Source organism: Halichondria panicea, chromosome 4 (genome assembly GCF_963675165.1).
Source record: "Halichondria panicea chromosome 4, odHalPani1.1, whole genome shotgun sequence".
NCBI lineage: Eukaryota > Metazoa > Porifera > Demospongiae > Suberitida > Halichondriidae > Halichondria > Halichondria panicea.
In genome coordinates, this window is record NC_087380.1 from 926,686 (window position 1) to 945,078 (window position 18,393).

The window sequence follows — 18,393 nt, forward strand, 5'->3', positions numbered from 1 at the left end:
TTATTATCAGTCAACACAATCTAATATCACTGAAATCCTTATCACATCAAAAAGAGAGTTAAAAAATAAATAGCAGCAACAACTAGATATAAAGCAGCACCAGTCAATATCGGTTATCACACAGTAGTTTCATCTTTGCTCAAGTCCAATGGCTGATCTGGTATGACAGTTTCACTGAGGTACACTTGAGGGGATGTTTCATTGGAACTACCCAACCACTGGGGACCGGGGAGGGAGGATGGTTGGTCTTGAAACAAGTCCTCTTGGGAATCAGAGCCATAGCCAGTAGTGCCATTAGGATCTGAGCAAAAAAAAACAAACAACCACGAGTATTATTTTTGGCTCACATGCCACACACACACAACTCATTAAATTAATATCCATTAGTTGTTAAGTAACTTTCTGCTATAGTACATTCATTAAGCCAGAGTGCAGTTATACGTAGATTCATAGTCTCACTTTTGTGAGAGGGTGTAGTTGTAGTGCTGCTGTCAGTGAGAGGAGCGTCTTTGGCAAGCTGATTTCGGGAGTAGTGCTGAACAATACCCACTCCAAAAGAGTCACCCAAAACATTGACCGTGGTTCGGAAACGATCACTACAATTGTTGTAAAAATACCGATCAAACAATGACACAGTGTGAACTGTATGTATACACACGTTGTAAATGGAAGTGTAATACAGTAGAACCTCGATTATCCGGAACCTCGATTATCCGGCTTGGCAGTTTTCTTGTTATCAGATCAGAAAATGGGCGTGTCCCTCAAACGCGCATGCGTGTTGCAGCTGTTACCATGGAGACATGCCTGCTTATCTTCTGCGCATGCGCAGACAACCATGTGGCACTGCTGTTTATCAATAAAGTGGGTGGATCAAGGCATGGTTTATCTATTCGATTATCCGGCATATTCACTTATCCGGCCTGCTTCTGGAACCAAGGTGTCCGGATAATCGAGGTTCTACTGTAGTATATATGTCACATGGCTTTGAAACTATTAGCTCATGCATACAGCCAAATAGTTAACCTCAAGCTAGTGTGTAGACTAGTCCAAAGAGCCTATTATGGTGAAGTCCCACTGCGTAGCTAGTGATTGACTTACGTCTTCTCTAATATATAGGCTTGCATATTAAGTGAAACCTGCATTATACAACTCACAGCATCCAATCGACTGCTAGGATGAGGGCCACATTCTCAGGGTCCAGACCCACTGCCACCAGTACAATCACCAGAGTGAATAAGCCGGCCTGAGGCACTCCAGCTGCTCCCACACTAGCCAGGGTAGCCGTGATACTGTAGGGAAGAGGAGACTCGTAATTACTGTATAATAGCGCGAAATTTTCGAGGGGTTTTATTTCCGCTGTTTTCGTGGATTAGCAATCCTCCATGAAAATTTGGTCCACAAAATGCTTAGAAAGACGGAATGTTTTTTATAGGCCATTCCAAAAAGTTTAAGTGCCTCGAAAATTTTGCAATACATATTGTACACAACAGCACATATCTTCTCACACAAAGAAGTCATCGATCTGTGTATAGGGGAACAGATTAGAGGAGGTCGATATAATGTAGTATTACCTCTCAATAACAACCACTTAGCACTATACATTCTTACCACAGAGGTATGTGTTGACAGAACAATATACACAGGTGTCTCAATTAGAGGGTTGTTATGCAATTAGCTCATCACCTGATAACAATGTATCTATCAAAGGTCAGGTTCAGTCCTTCCACTTGAGCTATGAACACGGCCGCCACTGCCTCGTACAGAGCTGTACCGTCCATATTAATGGTGGCTCCCACTGGCAGCATGAACCGTGTCACTCGAGGATCAGCCCCAAAGTTGTCTTCAAGATTCTGAATGGTCACGGGCAGAGTGGCAGAGCTGAAGGGAACAGACAGAGAGAGGGAAGTGTGTCAAAGGAAGCTGTACTATAGATATGCTTGTAATAATACACCCTGAGACCCGTAACTTGAATTGAATTCCATGGATTCAATTTCAAATTAAGAGACCTTTCAAATGGCAGCTAGGATTCTATCCAGTGGAGGGGGAGCTTCTCCCTCCACTAGTATGCAATTAAAACTAGAGACTGAGGGATTAAATAGCATATATAAACTGCATTCTGTGAAGCTAAAAGAAATGGGGGATCCATCAGTTACTAATGCGTCTTCCCCTTACCCCCCAACATTAATCCTAGATAGCTAGAACCCTATGGTGCCATCAAAGTTCATATTGGAATGATAAAAGTATTTGCCAATTTGGTGATGACACCATGGTCCAAGGCCGAAAAATGACAAATTATGGCCAAATCATAAAATGTTTGACATTGGATCAACGGGTACAAAGTTATGACTGTTGGAAGATGTTCAACTACAACTCCCCCCTCCACCTATATTTAATGGGACTCTTTTAGCTCCCATAACTTGAATTCCGTGGATCCAATTTCAACAATTTTATGCTTTTCTGAAAGCTTAGAAGGAGACCTTTCAAACGGTGTCTTCGAAGTTCCTATTTGAGATATAAAAGTATTTGCTGATATGGTGATACCATGAATAATAAATAGCCCATGGTCCAAGGCCGGAAAATGACAAATTATGGCCCCGACAAAATTTTGGATTTGAATTATATCATTTGAAAAGTCTCTTTCTAAGCTTTCAGAAAATCATGAAATTTTTGACATTGAATCGACGGTACTAAAGTTATGGCTGTTGAAAGATGTTCAACTATTAATTATACACATGCAGTGCACCTGGAGGAGGTCCCGAATGCTGTGAGAAGAGCTTGCAATGTCGCCTTGATAACTTTCAGAGGGTTCTTCCGAGTCATGATGAGATAGATGAGGGGCAGTACGACACAGCCGTGTACCAGGAGTCCTAACATCACCGTGACAACGTATAGTCCCACCTCCGCCACTAGGACACCAAAATCATCGACTTCAGCCAATTTACCAGCGATTATAGACGCGATTCCAATGGGGGAATACCTATGTGTGTGTATGGGGGGGGGTTTAACAACAAGAAAAATATTTTTCTTTATACAGCTTCAAAAAAGCTCTATCATTATTGTATACATGTACTCCAATATACCACACAAGTAAAGTATGTACAACTATACATGTATAATTATAGTTAGAATCGCATATTGTCCTATTATTCACTGTGATTCGTACAGTGATTAATCACGTATCAGTAATTGCACGTCGTTAATGACGACGCGCAATTACTGCCTTGACGACCGCACCTACAAATAACGGCCGGGGCAAATTTTTTTACTGAAACTGCAGCTAAAAATGTCCTTAAAACTGCATCACAAACGATTAACAATCAATAGTATGGCTACTCGTGCAATAAGGGATTAATAGCACTCATAACAAGCACTGGCAAGGTTAATAGCACTCGGCGTAATTAGTATCCTTGCCATTGGTTGTTTCTCGTGCTATTAATCCCATATTGCACTCTTAGCCATACTATTATTTCCAAACGGCAAAAATTTGGGGGAAAATGCAATGTTTAGTTGTATAGCCTTTGCTTTTGTCGAAATTTCCAGCCATCACAGAACTTGTATCTAAACACACGTTTCCAAATTGGACAATCTGAACACAATTACGAGCTCTCAAAGGTATAGGTAAAGAATATTGTAGCTAAATTCCTATAAATAGAGAGATTGACTCACCACATAACGAGGGAGACCAGTTTCATTATAGCCTCGTTGAGCACTGAGATGGCTTCCACCACCCTCCTTCCACCAGGCTGCCGACTCAGCACTATTGCAAACGCCACAGTAAATACAATGATACCGAGAATGTTCATCCCATCTCTCTTTGTAACGACCGCATGACGAGCCGTTTGTGTAAAATTGGAGCAAGAAATATTGAAAAGAGTTACGTAGTCACGGATTGACGAGCACGAGTTGGTGTCGTTGAGGAAGGACATGTTAAAGCTTGACTCTAGACAGCGATAGTAGTTAGTGACAGTCTCGTGGGTATACGTGGTCTGGTCCTGTGGAGTGTGTATGTGTGGGCGGGGTATAGGTGTGTGTGTGTGTGGGCATACATAAAGTGGAGTATTGGTTTCGTTGGAGAAGTCTTTTAATACCTCTACTCTCTTATGTTGGAGGGCGCTGACTACCACAACAAATGTCCCCCTATCTACTAGATCAGATTAAAAGGCTGTAACAATTAGTGTACAGTTCATTTAGTCTAGAGAGTAGATTACCACAAATGTGTGAGTAGTTGTACTTAAATGTAAATATCTTTTGATTGGAGCATTTCTAGAAATGGTGTTGATACCCGTGTGTAGATGAATGACTGAACTACAACATATCCAAAAATGTTTCCATGGAAACATAAGGTGGTGGGTTTGTGGTGATTAATAGAACAACAGCAAATTGTTATAGTGGGTAATTGGTTAGAGTAATAAAACAGTAATCTTGTACAGCTAAGGTTCTAGACTTCATCACATAATTGTTCAATGGTTTAAATATCCTGGCCATCCCTTTATGGGTGTTACAAATGTTCACAGTGTTTATAATTCATGATTTACTGGTTTTCAGGTACACTTTTGGTTAGAGTAATAACTTTTGAAAAATTAATAGCTTAGTAAGTTTACAGATAAATGGGCTACATACCAAGAACATCCTATATGCTTATTCCATTGCTGAGATAACACTGAAAAGCTACATAATTTACTATTTTCTACTGTTCTGATGACATCGCAGCTGCAAACCACAAACCAGTGATGCTTTAATCAACCACAAACGTAATTAAAAGTGGGCGTACAGTTATTGTACGCCCACTTATGTGGTTAATTAGAGTGTCATGGATTTGTGGTTAGCAGCTTGTGATGTCATCAAAACAGTAGAAAATAGTAGAATATGTAGTTTTTCAGTGATATCTCAACAATGGAATAAGCATAGAGGATGTTCTTGGTATCAAAATGTAGCCCATTTATTTGTAAACTTACCAGAGAACTTTTAAAGCTAAGCTATAAAATTTTCAGAAGATATTACTCTAACCAAAAGTGTACCTAAAAATAGGTAAATCATGAATTATAGACACTGTGAGCATATGTAGGACCCATAAAGAGATGGTCAGGTTAGCTAAACCATTAAACTATTGTGTGAGAAACTTAGCTGTTTAAGGTTAGTGTTTTATTACTCTAACCGATTACCCACTATAACAATTTGCTGTTGTTCTATTAATCACCACAAACCCACCACCTTATGTTTCCATGGAAACATTTTTGGATATGTTGTAGTTCAGTCATTCATCTACACACGGGTATCAACACCATTTCTTAGAAATGCTCCAATCAAAAGATATTTAAATTTAAGTACAACTACTCACACATTTGTGGTAATCTACTCTCTAGACTAAATGAACTGTAGTGTGGGTTGAAGAGTATACTAATTACAGTGAGTGTGTACTGAGTTCAGCCGGAAGTTATGTGGCTTTATGTAGTGGACAAGTATCCCTGGGATTTCTACATGGAAAATGCTAACTTTTAGCTGGTTGGAGCTTACCAGCTCTACAGCATATAGATAAAAGCGCTTTTTTAACAAGGAAAAATTAATCCAATAGTATATGAAACTTTGAATTTCAGCAAAGTATGACAAAGTTATGACAACTTTACTCAACACAAATAGACTTTAGTTACCTGACTGAAGGTGGCAGCAAACAGATTATCCGGGAGCATGTTTCTATAACGATGAGAAGATTCAATAATTAATTATATCACGCAAGTGGTTGTATCAGACTCTCCTCTTGGTGGTAAAAATACAAGGTCTGCTTGCGTGCAAACGTACACATGTTACAGGTATATACAAGAAGAAAAAAACCTGTTTTGAAATAATAACCTGCCCCAATACTCTACGGTAACCATACATGAACCAATACATGTAGGCCCACCCTCACCTAATGAGGTCGAGGATGGTGTCGGCCAGCTCCGTCTCCAGGCCCGAGCTATGGGTCGAGTTGTCGCATTCAAACACAACGACCCTTCCCCCGGGCCGTATAGTCACCACCAGTATCAGCCCCAGGCATATAGCCGACACTGTCGTGGAGAAATAGTACAGTACAGTCTTCCAGCCGAGAGAACCGGCCACTTTGCTTTCGAGCGAGCCTAGACCTGCGATCAAACTAAAGACAATCAACGGTAGTATCAGCATCTTGAGCATGCGTAGAAACATCTCTCCGGGGAAGGAAAGTAGGGAAACCATCAGTGAATACTGATCTGAGCCTTTCTCGATATCGACTTCTCTCATAGCTATACCAATGATAATACCCGCAACCACAGAGATGATTGTTAGAATAAGTAGAAGGTTCTTGAACATCCATCGACCGATTGCTTTGCTAATAGTGTAGCATTTTGATCTTGGTCTTGATTGAGATACCAGGGGATGAGTTTCTGAGTCAATCTCCTCGTGTGGTACAGTTGAGTCTTGGTCCCTGTTCATTGGAACAGCTTCAGCTACCAGAGGAACACTGTCTTCACTTGAGCTTGCCATTTTAAAAGTCAGCGCAGCAAGAGCACTCTCGATTTTGTAGTATAGTCCAGTCAGCTAGGCTAAATGCTGCTGACTGTGCATAGCATGTGCACAACACTGTGAAGCCCCTCCCCCTCTCCGTCCTGGTTTTACAACACTGTGAAGCCCCTCCCCCTTTACACAGACAGTTGTAAATGCTGCTGACTGTGCATAGCTAGAGGGGCGTGGCATGGATGAAGACAGAGCCAATTCGCCCCAAATGAAATCCCACCGTGACGGTGACAGCATGGTCGGATTCATAAAAGATATAGCTAGATATTCATTATATTCCCTGTATATTCAATCTGCTTTGTGCAAAACAAACATTGTTGAAAACCTCATAAAAGCTTGTAAGTGGGCGTGACGGTCCTTTGGTATGGTCACGCCCATCATGGAATAAAGTGAACCCTTTGACTGCTTGCAGACTTGCTGTGTGTTGTAAATTGATCTGAGGTCACACTGAGTGAAACAACAGTACGTTGATCTGCCAGTTGTGTTCTAGCTAATTATGCTGCTTCTCACTATTTTTCCAACCACGCCCATCTTTGTCTTAATTGCATGCCTTTTGGCGAAATGGGCGTGGTCTCCAGTCTGGGCAAGTGCATGAATATAATTATTGCTTCTGTAAATGTTTGCATTTCCACATTAATGCACATAGCAATGGCTGCTTACCATATCATAATGTGTGACAGACGTGTGCTGTGTGCAACCAATACTACACCCTCATACCTCTGATTGTGTAGCTAGCTATGTGTGCTGTGTGCAACCAATACTACACCCCCATACCTCTGATTGTGTAGCTAGCTATGTGTGCTGTGTGCAACCAATACTACACCCCCATACCTCTGATTGTGTAGCTAGCTATGTGTGCTGTGTGCAACCAATACTACACCCCCATACCTCTGATTGTGTAGCTAGCTATGTGTGCTGTGTGCAACCAATACTACACCCCCATACCTCTGATTGTGTAGCTAGCTATGTGTGCTGTGTGCAACCAATACTACACCCCCATACCTCTGATTGTGTAGCTAGCTATGTGTGCTGTGTGCAACCAATACTACACCCCCATACCTCTGATTGTGTAGCTAGCTATGTGTGCTGTGTGCAACCAATACTACACCCCCATACCTCTGATTGTGTAGCTAGCTATGTGTGCTGTGTGCAACCAATACTACACCCCCATACCTCTGATTGTGTAGCTAGCTATGTGTGCTGTGTGCAACCAATACTACACCCCCATACCTCTGATTGTGTAGCTAGCTATGTGTGCTGTGTGCAACCAATACTACACCCCCATACCTCTGATTGTGTAGCTAGCTATGTGTGCTGTGTGCAACCAATACTACACCCCCATACCTCTGATTGTGTAGCTAGCTATGTGTGCTGTGTGCAACCAATATACTACACCCCCATACCTCTGATTGTGTAGCTATAGCTATGTGTGCTGTGTGCAACCAATACTGCACCCCCATACCTCTGATTGTGTAGCTAGCTATGTGTGCTGTGTGCAACCAATACTACACCCCCATACCTCTGATTGTGTAGCTAGCTATGTGTGCTGTGTGCAACCAATACTACACCCCCATACCTCTGATTGTGTAGCTAGCTATGTGTGCTGTGTGCAACCAATACTACACCCCCATACCTCTGATTGTGTAGCTAGCTATGTGTGCTGTGTGCAACCAATACTGCACCCCCCCCCCCCCCATACCTCTGATTGTGTAGCTAGCTATGTGTGCTGTGTGCAACCAATACTACACCCCCCCCCCCCATACCTCTGATTGTGTAGCTAGCTATGTGTGCTGTGTGCAACCAATACTGCACCCCCCCCATACCTCTGATTGTGTAGCTAGCTATGTGTGCTGTGTGCAACCAATACTACACCCCCATACCTCTGATTGTGTAGCTAGCTATGTGTGCTGTGTGCAACCAATACTACACCCCCATACCTCTGATTGTGTAGCTAGCTATGTGTGCTGTGTGCAACCAATACTACACCCCCATACCTCTGATTGTGTAGCTAGCTATGTGTGCTGTGTGCAACCAATACTACACCCCCATACCTCTGATTGTGTAGCTAGCTATGTGTGCTGTGTGCAACCAATACTGCACCCCCCCCCCATACCTCTGATTGTGTAGCTAGCTATGTGTGCTGTGTGCAACCAATACTGCACCCCCCCCCCCATACCTCTGATTGTGTAGCTAGCTATGTGTGCTGTGTGCAACCAATACTGCACCCCCCCCCCCCATACCTCTGATTGTGTAGCTAGCTATGTGTGCTGTGTGCAACCAATACTACACCCCCATACCTCTGATTGTGTAGCTAGCTATGTGTGCTGTGTGCAACCAATACTACACCCCCATACCTCTGATTGTGTAGCTAGCTATGTGTGCTGTGTGCAACCAATACTACACCCCCATACCTCTGATTGTGTAGCTAGCTATGTGTGCTGTGTGCAACCAATACTACACCCCCATACCTCTGATTGTGTAGCTAGCTATGTGTGCTGTGTGCAACCAATACTACACCCCCATACCTCTGATTGTGTAGCTAGCTATGTGTGCTGTGTGCAACCAATACTACACCTTCATACCTCTGATTGTGTGTGTGCAATACTGTACTATAGCATTTCCATGCATGTGACAATTGATGAGTTCTGTTCACCTGTAGATTCAATGGAGGGTGTTCAACTTGCTCCAATTGGGTAGAAATGCTAGGGTACAGAGAGGCTCATCTCGACCACCTGAGGGACACAGTGTGGAGGAACCTGGTATTCAATTGCTGGGAGCACATGATCCACAACTTTAGGAAAGACAGCTAGGTAAGGGAGTGGAGATGCTTTGTGGCTGCGTATTCGTTATAATTATTATTAAGTCAACAATGTTGTAGTAACTTGTACTGATTGATGGTGGTTACATAAGCAGCTGCTCTGCCATGGTGCTTGTATCAGTGTGTGTGGGGGTGTGTGGGTGTGGGTGTGTGTGGGTGTGTGGGGGTGTGTGTGGGTGTGGGGGTGGGTTTTGGCTTGCATGTGTGCATTGCTATAATTATACTGTTGTTAGTGATGAGCTGCTAATGATGACTACCCTAATATGCACATCCCTACTCTAGTAAGGAGACAGGTTGTTGAGTCCAGCTGCATTGTCTCAGCTACCACTGAACACATAATGACCTAGCCAGCTATCTGAACTGTGTATACTGACTTTGCATTATAACCATGACTATGACAGTGGGTGCTTTACTGTGGAGGTTGTAGTCCCTGATATATGAGTATATGCAGGAGGTGCGCTCTGATTGCAAATGATATAATCATGGTTTAGGCCACCAACTCAGGATGAATTTTTCAAGTGTGCAGACATCTGGCAGAATTATCATACATGTATAGTCTAGAGGAGGTACTAATAAAGGGGAGGTGGGCCGGCGTGGGGGACGAGGCTACTTAAGAGGATCTATAGATAGCTGCATACAAACATACATGTGCAAGTGCTTTTTATATGGTATGTTAGAGTTGTAAATGATAGTACAGCTTAATGTTTCTAAAGGTAGAACTACTCAAGATAAGTAAAACCTGTTTTCCAGGTTGCACTTGCAATATTCAATGAATCTCATCTTGTGCTGTGCATTCTGATTGGTCCCTGGGGAAGGTATATATAGGATATGCACTCTTTAGTTCATATCTCAAGATTGTTCTATATTGTCAAGTTTGTTCCGCAAGGTTTCATCTGTCATCCAAGTTTGTTCCGCAAGGTTTCATCCAAGTTTGTTCTTCAAAGTTCGACTACTCTCTCACTCAGTTCTCTGATTGAAGCTCTACCAGCTATATCTCATCTCAACTCAACCAGCTACATCGCTCATCTCAACCACTCACCACTCACCACTCACTCACCACTCAATCTACTGCGTCCTGATGGCGGCTCGGCAACGGGCTGTTATGCCACCACCACTGTGTCTGCCCCGGCAGCAGTTAACATACGACCGGCGCAACAACCCGGTAAGATTTAAAACTACCATTAATTATATCACACATGCATGTACAATGTCGGCAATGCATATACATGTAATAATGCTGATGCCATGCAGGACACTCATTACTTGGTATATTCATTTGGTGCAGACTCTCACCAAAAAGATGGTTGTAGCGGTGCTACAATGCTCTAAGCGCCGCCAACCTAACTCCAAGCTGTACTGCCTACAGTGCTATATGCTGGCAACAGGACGAGTTAACGTAAGTATAATCATGCAGATACACCTAGTTATAACAATGTTGTATAATTTATATATACACAGTCAAATCCTAATTGCTGTCAGTACAATTATTGTGCCATTGCATGGCCGGGCGCATCGATTCATGTACTGGATGAATGGGACAGCGTGTTTGTCCGAGCATTACTTACTGTTGCAATACATGGGTTAGTTAATGGGCTTGTAATTGAACATTCATTTTTGTAGTTAACGTCTACGAAATCCGCGAAAATATTGAATTACCCGCTATCATAATACCAGCAATAATCTACCACCCCTTTTAATGTTTCGTTAGATATTTATTTTTCTGCGCATGATTTCACGTTTATTATTACAAATTTAATTTTACATTGTACGTTAATTTCACCTATATAATCGTGGCTATAATATATACTTAATTATGTACAGGAAATAGGAAGGTAATGTTATGGCATTAATTTAGCTGTCACAACATCAACATTATTACCAAGGGCATATATATGTATAAGTCTTTGTTACTACCCTGAACCAAATTTTTTACTCTCGCTTGCTAATAAAGTGAATGTCCCCCGTCATATTTTGTTTCTGAAGTGACAAAACGAGTCTTGAAATATTCTTTTTCATAGCTACATGCAACTTCTTTCTGTACACAGATGGTGTTCTCTTGGAAGGGGGAGGATGTCCCGGTATGGGACAACAAGGATCACTGCGCCCGAGAGGCTTCTCGGTACATGAAGCATATCCAAGACGACCATCGTAAGCATCATACTTTAAATAATTGTACAAAAGCAAAGTTTTCTGCTGAAGAAACTTGAGCCAAATAACAAAAATGTGCGCCCATGCACTTTCTCACTATACAGTACTGTACAAAGGTATAGGACACACATATATAGGATGATAAATCAGATGATTAAAGCTGTTAAATATTGATGCACATTCAAGGTTGCCCATTTTATTTCTGCAGGCCCACTTCGACCCAATCCACTGAACGTGAAGTTCCTCGCCTGGCAACTGCGGGACTTAGGTTTCTGTCGGTGGAACAGGAATCGGGTATTCCCTCTTATTCCCCCCATTCCTCCCATCGGCCCAGTTATTGGTGCTGTAGGTCCACCAGGGGTACCAGGGGTACAGGGCATACAAGGCTTACCAGGGGCGCAAGGTTTACCTGGGGCGCAAGGCATACCTGGGGCGCAAGGCTTACCAGGGGCGCAGGGCTTACCAGGGGCGCAGGGCTTACCAGGGGCGCAAGGCTTACAAGGCCCACCCGGGGCAAGGGGTCTCCAAGGTCCACCTGGAGCCGGAGGTGGAGGAGGTTCAGGAGGAGGAGGAGGACGGGGTCCACCGGGCCCCCCAGGTGATGACTGGGCACGTGGTCCCAGAGGCGCTCCAGGAATACCTGGAGTGGATGGTGGGACGGGACGTGCCTGCACTGTGTCAGGGCCACGAGGCCAAAAAGGGCCACGAGGGTACAACGGTCCAAGAGGTCTGCTAGGGCCTATGGGGTACAATGGTTTAACCGGGGATACTGGGGCAACAGGGCCAATAGGGGCAACAGGAGCAACAGGGCCCCCAGGGACAAGAGGACTCCAAGGGCGAAGAGGACCACCTGGTGCAGATGGCCCATATGAACCAACTGGAGCTACGGGACAAAAAGGCGACAGGGGGAAGCTCGGTGCCAACGGTTAGAGAGGTCTAGATGGTCCAAGAGGGATGAGAGGGGAGAAAGGTGAAGATGGAGACGGCGAAGATTCCAAGCAAAAGATAGTAAGTTTCTAATGCATTAGTCGATTATTTTTCACCGATTGTTTTCCTCTTCTTGCAGTATCTGTTGACTGTGGTGGTGAGGGAGTTAATGCAGACTCAACCGCTGCCTTTGTCAGATACCCTGACTAATGCCTTGGTCGCTCTAGGAGTTATGGACGACCAGGGAGATAGGCAGCAAAAACAAACTGCCCCTCTCCGTCGATCCGTGGTGTCGGGATCCTACCCACCTCGGTCGGCGGGTGGGGGTACAAGTCGGGATGCAGGTGGTGTTAGTGGGGGAGGTGGGACGAGTGGGAGTGGTGGTGGACTTAGTGGTATCGGGGGCGGTGGGACTAGTGGTGGTGGGACTAGTGGTGGTGGGACTAGTGGCGGTGGGACTAGTGGCGGTGGGACTAGTGGCAGTGGGACTAGTGGTGGTGGGACTGGTGGGACTAGTGGCGGTGGGACTAGTGGTGGTGGGACTAGTGGTGGGACTAGGGGGAGTGGGACTGGTGGGACTAGGGGCAGTGGGACTAGTGGCGGTGGGACTAGGGGCGGAACAAGTGGCGGCGGGACTAGGGGCGGAACAAGTGGCGGCGGAGGTGGTGTGACGGGTCGTGCGGATAGTGGTGGCTCAAGTGGAGAGGAGGAGGGTCTTCTCCCAGAATTGGATGGATCGATGGACATGTGAGTCAATGACTTCAGTTTTGTGTAATTATTATACATACCTTGCACGCATGCTGCCAACTTTAAGTTCATCTGTATAATTATCTGTTTCGCACACAGAATTTATAATCGGAAAAGAAAAGCATGCACTATGAGACGTAATAATAAAAAAAGGTGAGCAAATGCATTAATAACATTGTGTCTCATGGCCACAACAAAATATGTCGCCAAATTAGAATGTTAATCATGCATCTCTTTCTTTTCTTCCACGTGCACAGAAGAACTATATGAATCCCCTGTTTTCGACCCATGAAGGGACACACAAGGCAGTGCTCGACATTGGTTGATCAGGTTTTGTTGATGGGTAGGGGAAGGTTTGGATCATAACGATAAGGGTAGTGGGTGGGTAGGGGGAAGATGGCTGTTGTGAGCATATGGGTCCCAGACAAATTAATTTCCTTTTCTTATAATTATAATTATAATTTAATTTAAAACATAGGCATAGACCACACGCAAAATAATTACTCCGAACATATCGCTAGCGCCAATTATAATTCGAGTTGAGGCAGACCATGTGCGAAAATAATGCATAAATTATACGTTGTTCTATCACTCAACGCTACTTATAACCACCATGGCATGTTTTGTGTTCATCCCTTGTGCTCCACGTACATCAATTGTTCACTTTTGTGAGCATATCCTTTCAATTTCACCGTTTATTTCGTCTGTTGCATTCGCACTAACATCGATGTTCAGGTGAGATGAGCCCCAAGGGACTGGACTCCACCTACCATTCACCAAATCAAAGTTTTTTTTCTGTTTCTTTTTTGTATAAAGTATGCCATCATTAATCTCGATGCCAATGAAGTCTGCCCTCTATTCTGGTGGATAAAGTATGCCATCGCTAATCTCGATGCCAATGAAGTCTGCCCTCTATCTGGTGGATAAAGTATGCCATCGCTAATCTCGATGCCAGTGAAGTCTGCCCTCTATTCTGGTGGATAAAGTATGCCATCGCTAATCTCGATGCCAATGAAGTCTGCCCTCTATCTGGTGGATAAAGTATGCCATCGCTAATCTCGATGCCAATGAAGTCTGCCCTCTATCTGGTGGATAAAGTATGCCATCGCTAATCTCGATGCCAGTGAAGTCTGCCCTCTATTCTGGTGGATAAAGTATGCCATCGCTAATCTCGATGCCAGTGAAGTCTGTCTCTATCTGGTAGATAAAGTATGCCATCGCTAATCTCGATGCCAATGAAGTCTGCCCTCTATCTGGTGGATAAAGTATTCCATCGCTAATCGATGCCAATGAACTCTGCAAAGTATGCCATCGCTAATCTCGATGCCGATGAAGTCTGCCCTCTATCTGGTGGATAAAGTATGCCATCGCTAATCGATGCCAATGAACTCTGCAAAGTATGCCATCACTAATCTCGATGCCAATGACGTCTGCCCTCTCTCTATCTGGTGGATAAAGTATGCCATCGCTAATCTCGATTCCAATGAAGTCTGCCCTCTATTCTGGTGGATAAAGTATGCCATCGCTAATCTCGAGCTCAATCCAATGAAGTTTGCCCTCTACCTGGTGGATAAAGCATGGTGTCGATTTTTTTTTTTTTTTTACTCACCTGAATGTCGTCCAATTTTTTTAACTAATCTGAAGCCACACTTTCTCAATGAAGTATGCCCACCACCTGGTGGACACTGTATGATGTCTCAATAATATTACTCATTCTTGATCATCATATCATTTTCACTATTCTGCCATCTACTATTTCAAAGCATAATGCATGTGGTCTGCCAAAATGCCATAAAAATGTGTGCAAGCCGCCAAGTAGCATGATTAAGATGTTTGTGATTTCTGCGATTGTTGTAAGACTATTATGATGCCCTGTGTAATCTTTAGCTCTTGGTTAACTGTTACAGCTGGCTTGCGTCTTTCTTGAATGTCTTCAGAACTGGAGCCTTATCCGACTGTGGATCGGGCGTTATCCAACTATAGAGGCCTTATCCGACTGTATGTGGTTTTATCCAAACTGCATGGCCCTGTAGACGGCCGTATCCGAACTGCCCTATCTGAACTGTTGATGGCCGTATCCCAACTGCTCTATCCAAACTGTTGATGGCCGTATCCAAACTGTGGGCGGCTGTATCCGAATTGCTCTATCTGAACTGTGGATGGTCGTATCCGAACTGTTCTATATCCGAACACTGTGGACGGCTGTATCCGAACTGCTCTATCCAAACTGTTGATGGCCGTATCCCAACTGCTCTATCTGAACTGTGGACGGCACTGTAAGACGGCCCCTGTAAGATGGCTAACAACCATTAGCCCCACAGCTGGAAGATGTCAACGTTGACCAGTCCCATGCACTCATGGCTCTAGAAAAAATTGTGTTACTCTGCCGCCATCTTGTCAACCAAGTCTTCTCTCCACCTGGTCGATAAAGCGTGCTGTTTCTTTTTTGATGATGGCTCATTTTTCATTTTTACCTTTCTGCCATCTAAAAAATAATTTCAAAGCATAATGCGTGCGTGTGGTCTGCCAAAACTATAAAATAAAATAAAATTGTAAGCATGGAAACTTTGTTGCATGCCTATTTATGATGGCTTGCGTCTTTGCCTTGGACTGCTTCCTTCTCTGGATAACTGTTATAATGTCCTCTCTTTTTCCTTGGAGAATCAAACTGTTAAGATGTCCTTCTTCCTTGCCACCTTGGCTGGTCTACTTTGCTGCCCATGACCCAACAAATGACCCAAAAGAGTGTTTCCCTTATTTTTTCCCAAACAACTTTTTTCCCAACAAGCCCTAGGCTAAGCATAATTTTATAATGGATATATTATAGTGTAATTATAGTTTATAATTGTTGCCATGGGTTGCTAGGGGAGCTGGGTTGCTAGGGGGAGCTGGGTAGCGTGGAGTGGGGGTAGGGGTCAATCCTCACTGGTGTGTCGGTGTCGTAGAACGGGGGGCTGGACTGGCCTTAAATGTGGACTGTAGAAGCTGCAGGTGTGGCTAGTGGGTACTGACTAGTGGCCATAACCGGATGCTTAAAATGAAACTTAAAGCACCATTTTATGATTGTTGCTTTGCCTGTAACCAATGAACTATAAACTCATCATAACATGCATGTTGTATAAGTATCGTCTTCTAGTCTTAGGATCAGTTAGATTGAATCAGATACAGAACTAGTTGCATTTTGCATCGCTTATAGCTATATAGCTTGCATGCTCATACCTAGCTATAATTATATAGTTTGCATTCGCTTTAAAGCTATTAAAGTGGCTTAATTTACATGCTCATAGCTAGTGGCTTAGTTAGCATGCTTATAGCTAGTGGCTTAGTTAGCATGCTCATAGCTAGTGGCTTAGTTAGCATGCTCATAGCTAGTGGCTTAGTTAGCATGCTCATAGCTAGTGGCTTAGTTAGCATGCTCATAGCTAGTGGCTTAGTTAGCATGCTCATAGCTATAGCTATTAGCTTGTAATTTGTATGCTCATAATAATATAGATCTAGTGGCATAGTAATAATAGCTAGACATATAGTATAATAGTAGCATAGTAATATAGCTTCATGTAGTGGCTTAATTTGTATGCTTGTAGCTAGTGGCTTATACTCCGGGTTAGCTAGATATATATAGATCATAAATCTAGCTAGAGTTGAGTGGAATTACAAAACCCTTTGGTAGGTTTGGTTTTGTAGTTCCGTTCATTGGTTTGAGTGGTAGGCATATTTCATGCATGGTGTCAAATGGTTTCTGTGGCTGAAGGATGGCACTAGCTGCTACCTAGGCTGCATATGTGCCTGTAGCTTCACATGAGGTCGTACCAGGTAACCCTGTGACATGCATCGGTGGGGGGAGACCTGGGTGATGGGGGCTAGGGGGGCTAGGTGGGGGCAGGGGGGCAGGGGGTAGGCGGTTTTTTAATATAGTTGCATGTGGGGGTTACTGCGGGGGTAGGCAGTAATATAGTTGCATATGGGAGTTACTGTGGGGGTAGGCAGTTTGAAGTTGCATACTTAACCGATCGAGAGCACTGCCGTGTCCCGGATTACAACCAACTTCCCCAAATATAATTGCAACACTGGAGTGACATGATGGCATGAAGTGAGTGATAATAATGCCTTGATCGATGGTGGCTGTAACATATTGTTACTTGATGATTGTTGTATGCATAAGATGCTTCCTCCATCGAAGTACTGGCAATTCTTGCAAATGTATATGGTCTTTGTACCATATTCGTAAGATGCCTCTTGTCAAGTGCCTTTAAACACTGCATTTCCCCAATTAAGTGACAATTCTTGCCAACTTATAGTCTAGGTACCATTGTCTTATTGACGGTGGTATAAGATGCCTCCACCAAGCATCCAATTAAGTGGCAATTCATTCCAACTTATGGTCTAGGTACCATTGTCTTACGGTCTAAGATGCCTCCACCAAGCATCCAATTAAGTGGCAATTCATTCCAACTTATGGTCTAGGTACCATTGTCTTATTGACGGTCTAAGATGCCTCCACCAAGCATCCAATTAAGTGGCAATTCATTCCAACTTATGGTCTAGATACCATTGTCTTATTGACGGTATAAGATGCCTCCACCAAGCATCCAATTCAGTGGCAATTCATTCCAACTTATGGTCTAGGTACCATTGTCTTATTGACGGTCTAAGATGCCTCCACCAAGCATCCAATTAAGTGGCAATTCATTCCAACTTATGGTCTAGGTACCATTGTCTTATTGACGGTATAAGATGCATCCACCAAGCATCCAATTAAGTGGCAATTCATTCCAACTTATGGTCTAGGTACCCATTGGCGGGTATAAGATGCCTCCACCAAGCATCCAATTAAGTGGCAATTCATTCCAACTTATGGTCTAGGTACCATTGTCTTATTGACGGGTATAAGATGCCTCCACCAAGCATCCAAAAGGCAATTCATTCCAACTTATGGTCTAGGTACCATTGTCTTATTGACGGTATAAGATGCCTCCACCAAACATCCAAAATTAAGTATTAATCGATTGATACCCCACCATTATCATTGGACGCTACTGACTGCCGGAAATTATCCTTCTCTGCCAAGGCCACACTCTCACAGCTCCCAAGTTCTAAGTTCTGTCTGATCAGTAAGTGGTTTGGTTCTACTCCCGTTTGAGTACTCACATTGATCTGTCAAGCTGAGTAAGGCTCCGGCCTATTGTGTGCTCTGTGGTGAGTAAGGCTCCGGCCTATTGTGTGCT

General features: G+C 43.6%; 1 protein-coding gene and 1 long non-coding RNA gene across 2 annotated transcripts; one reads left to right on the plus strand and one right to left on the minus strand.

The window, feature by feature from the left end:
- On the minus strand, positions 1 to 6,586 carry LOC135334892 (excitatory amino acid transporter-like). Its single transcript, XM_064530258.1, has 8 exons — positions 5,906 to 6,586; positions 5,649 to 5,691; positions 3,667 to 3,992; positions 2,744 to 2,977; positions 1,684 to 1,878; positions 1,155 to 1,289; positions 460 to 596; positions 1 to 301 (listed from the first exon to the last, which is right to left on the minus strand). Exons 1-8 carry the CDS (start codon positions 6,496 to 6,498, stop codon positions 117 to 119), a joined length of 1,848 nt encoding a protein of 615 aa, XP_064386328.1. The 5' UTR covers positions 6,499 to 6,586; the 3' UTR covers positions 1 to 116.
- A 6,528-nt stretch (positions 6,587 to 13,114) lies between these two features.
- Positions 13,115 to 13,550, plus strand: LOC135334924 (uncharacterized). Its single transcript, XR_010394403.1, has 3 exons — positions 13,115 to 13,168; positions 13,268 to 13,321; positions 13,426 to 13,550. It is a non-coding gene; the product is annotated as an uncharacterized LOC135334924 (long non-coding RNA).
- Positions 13,551 to 18,393: the final 4,843 nt, after the last annotated feature.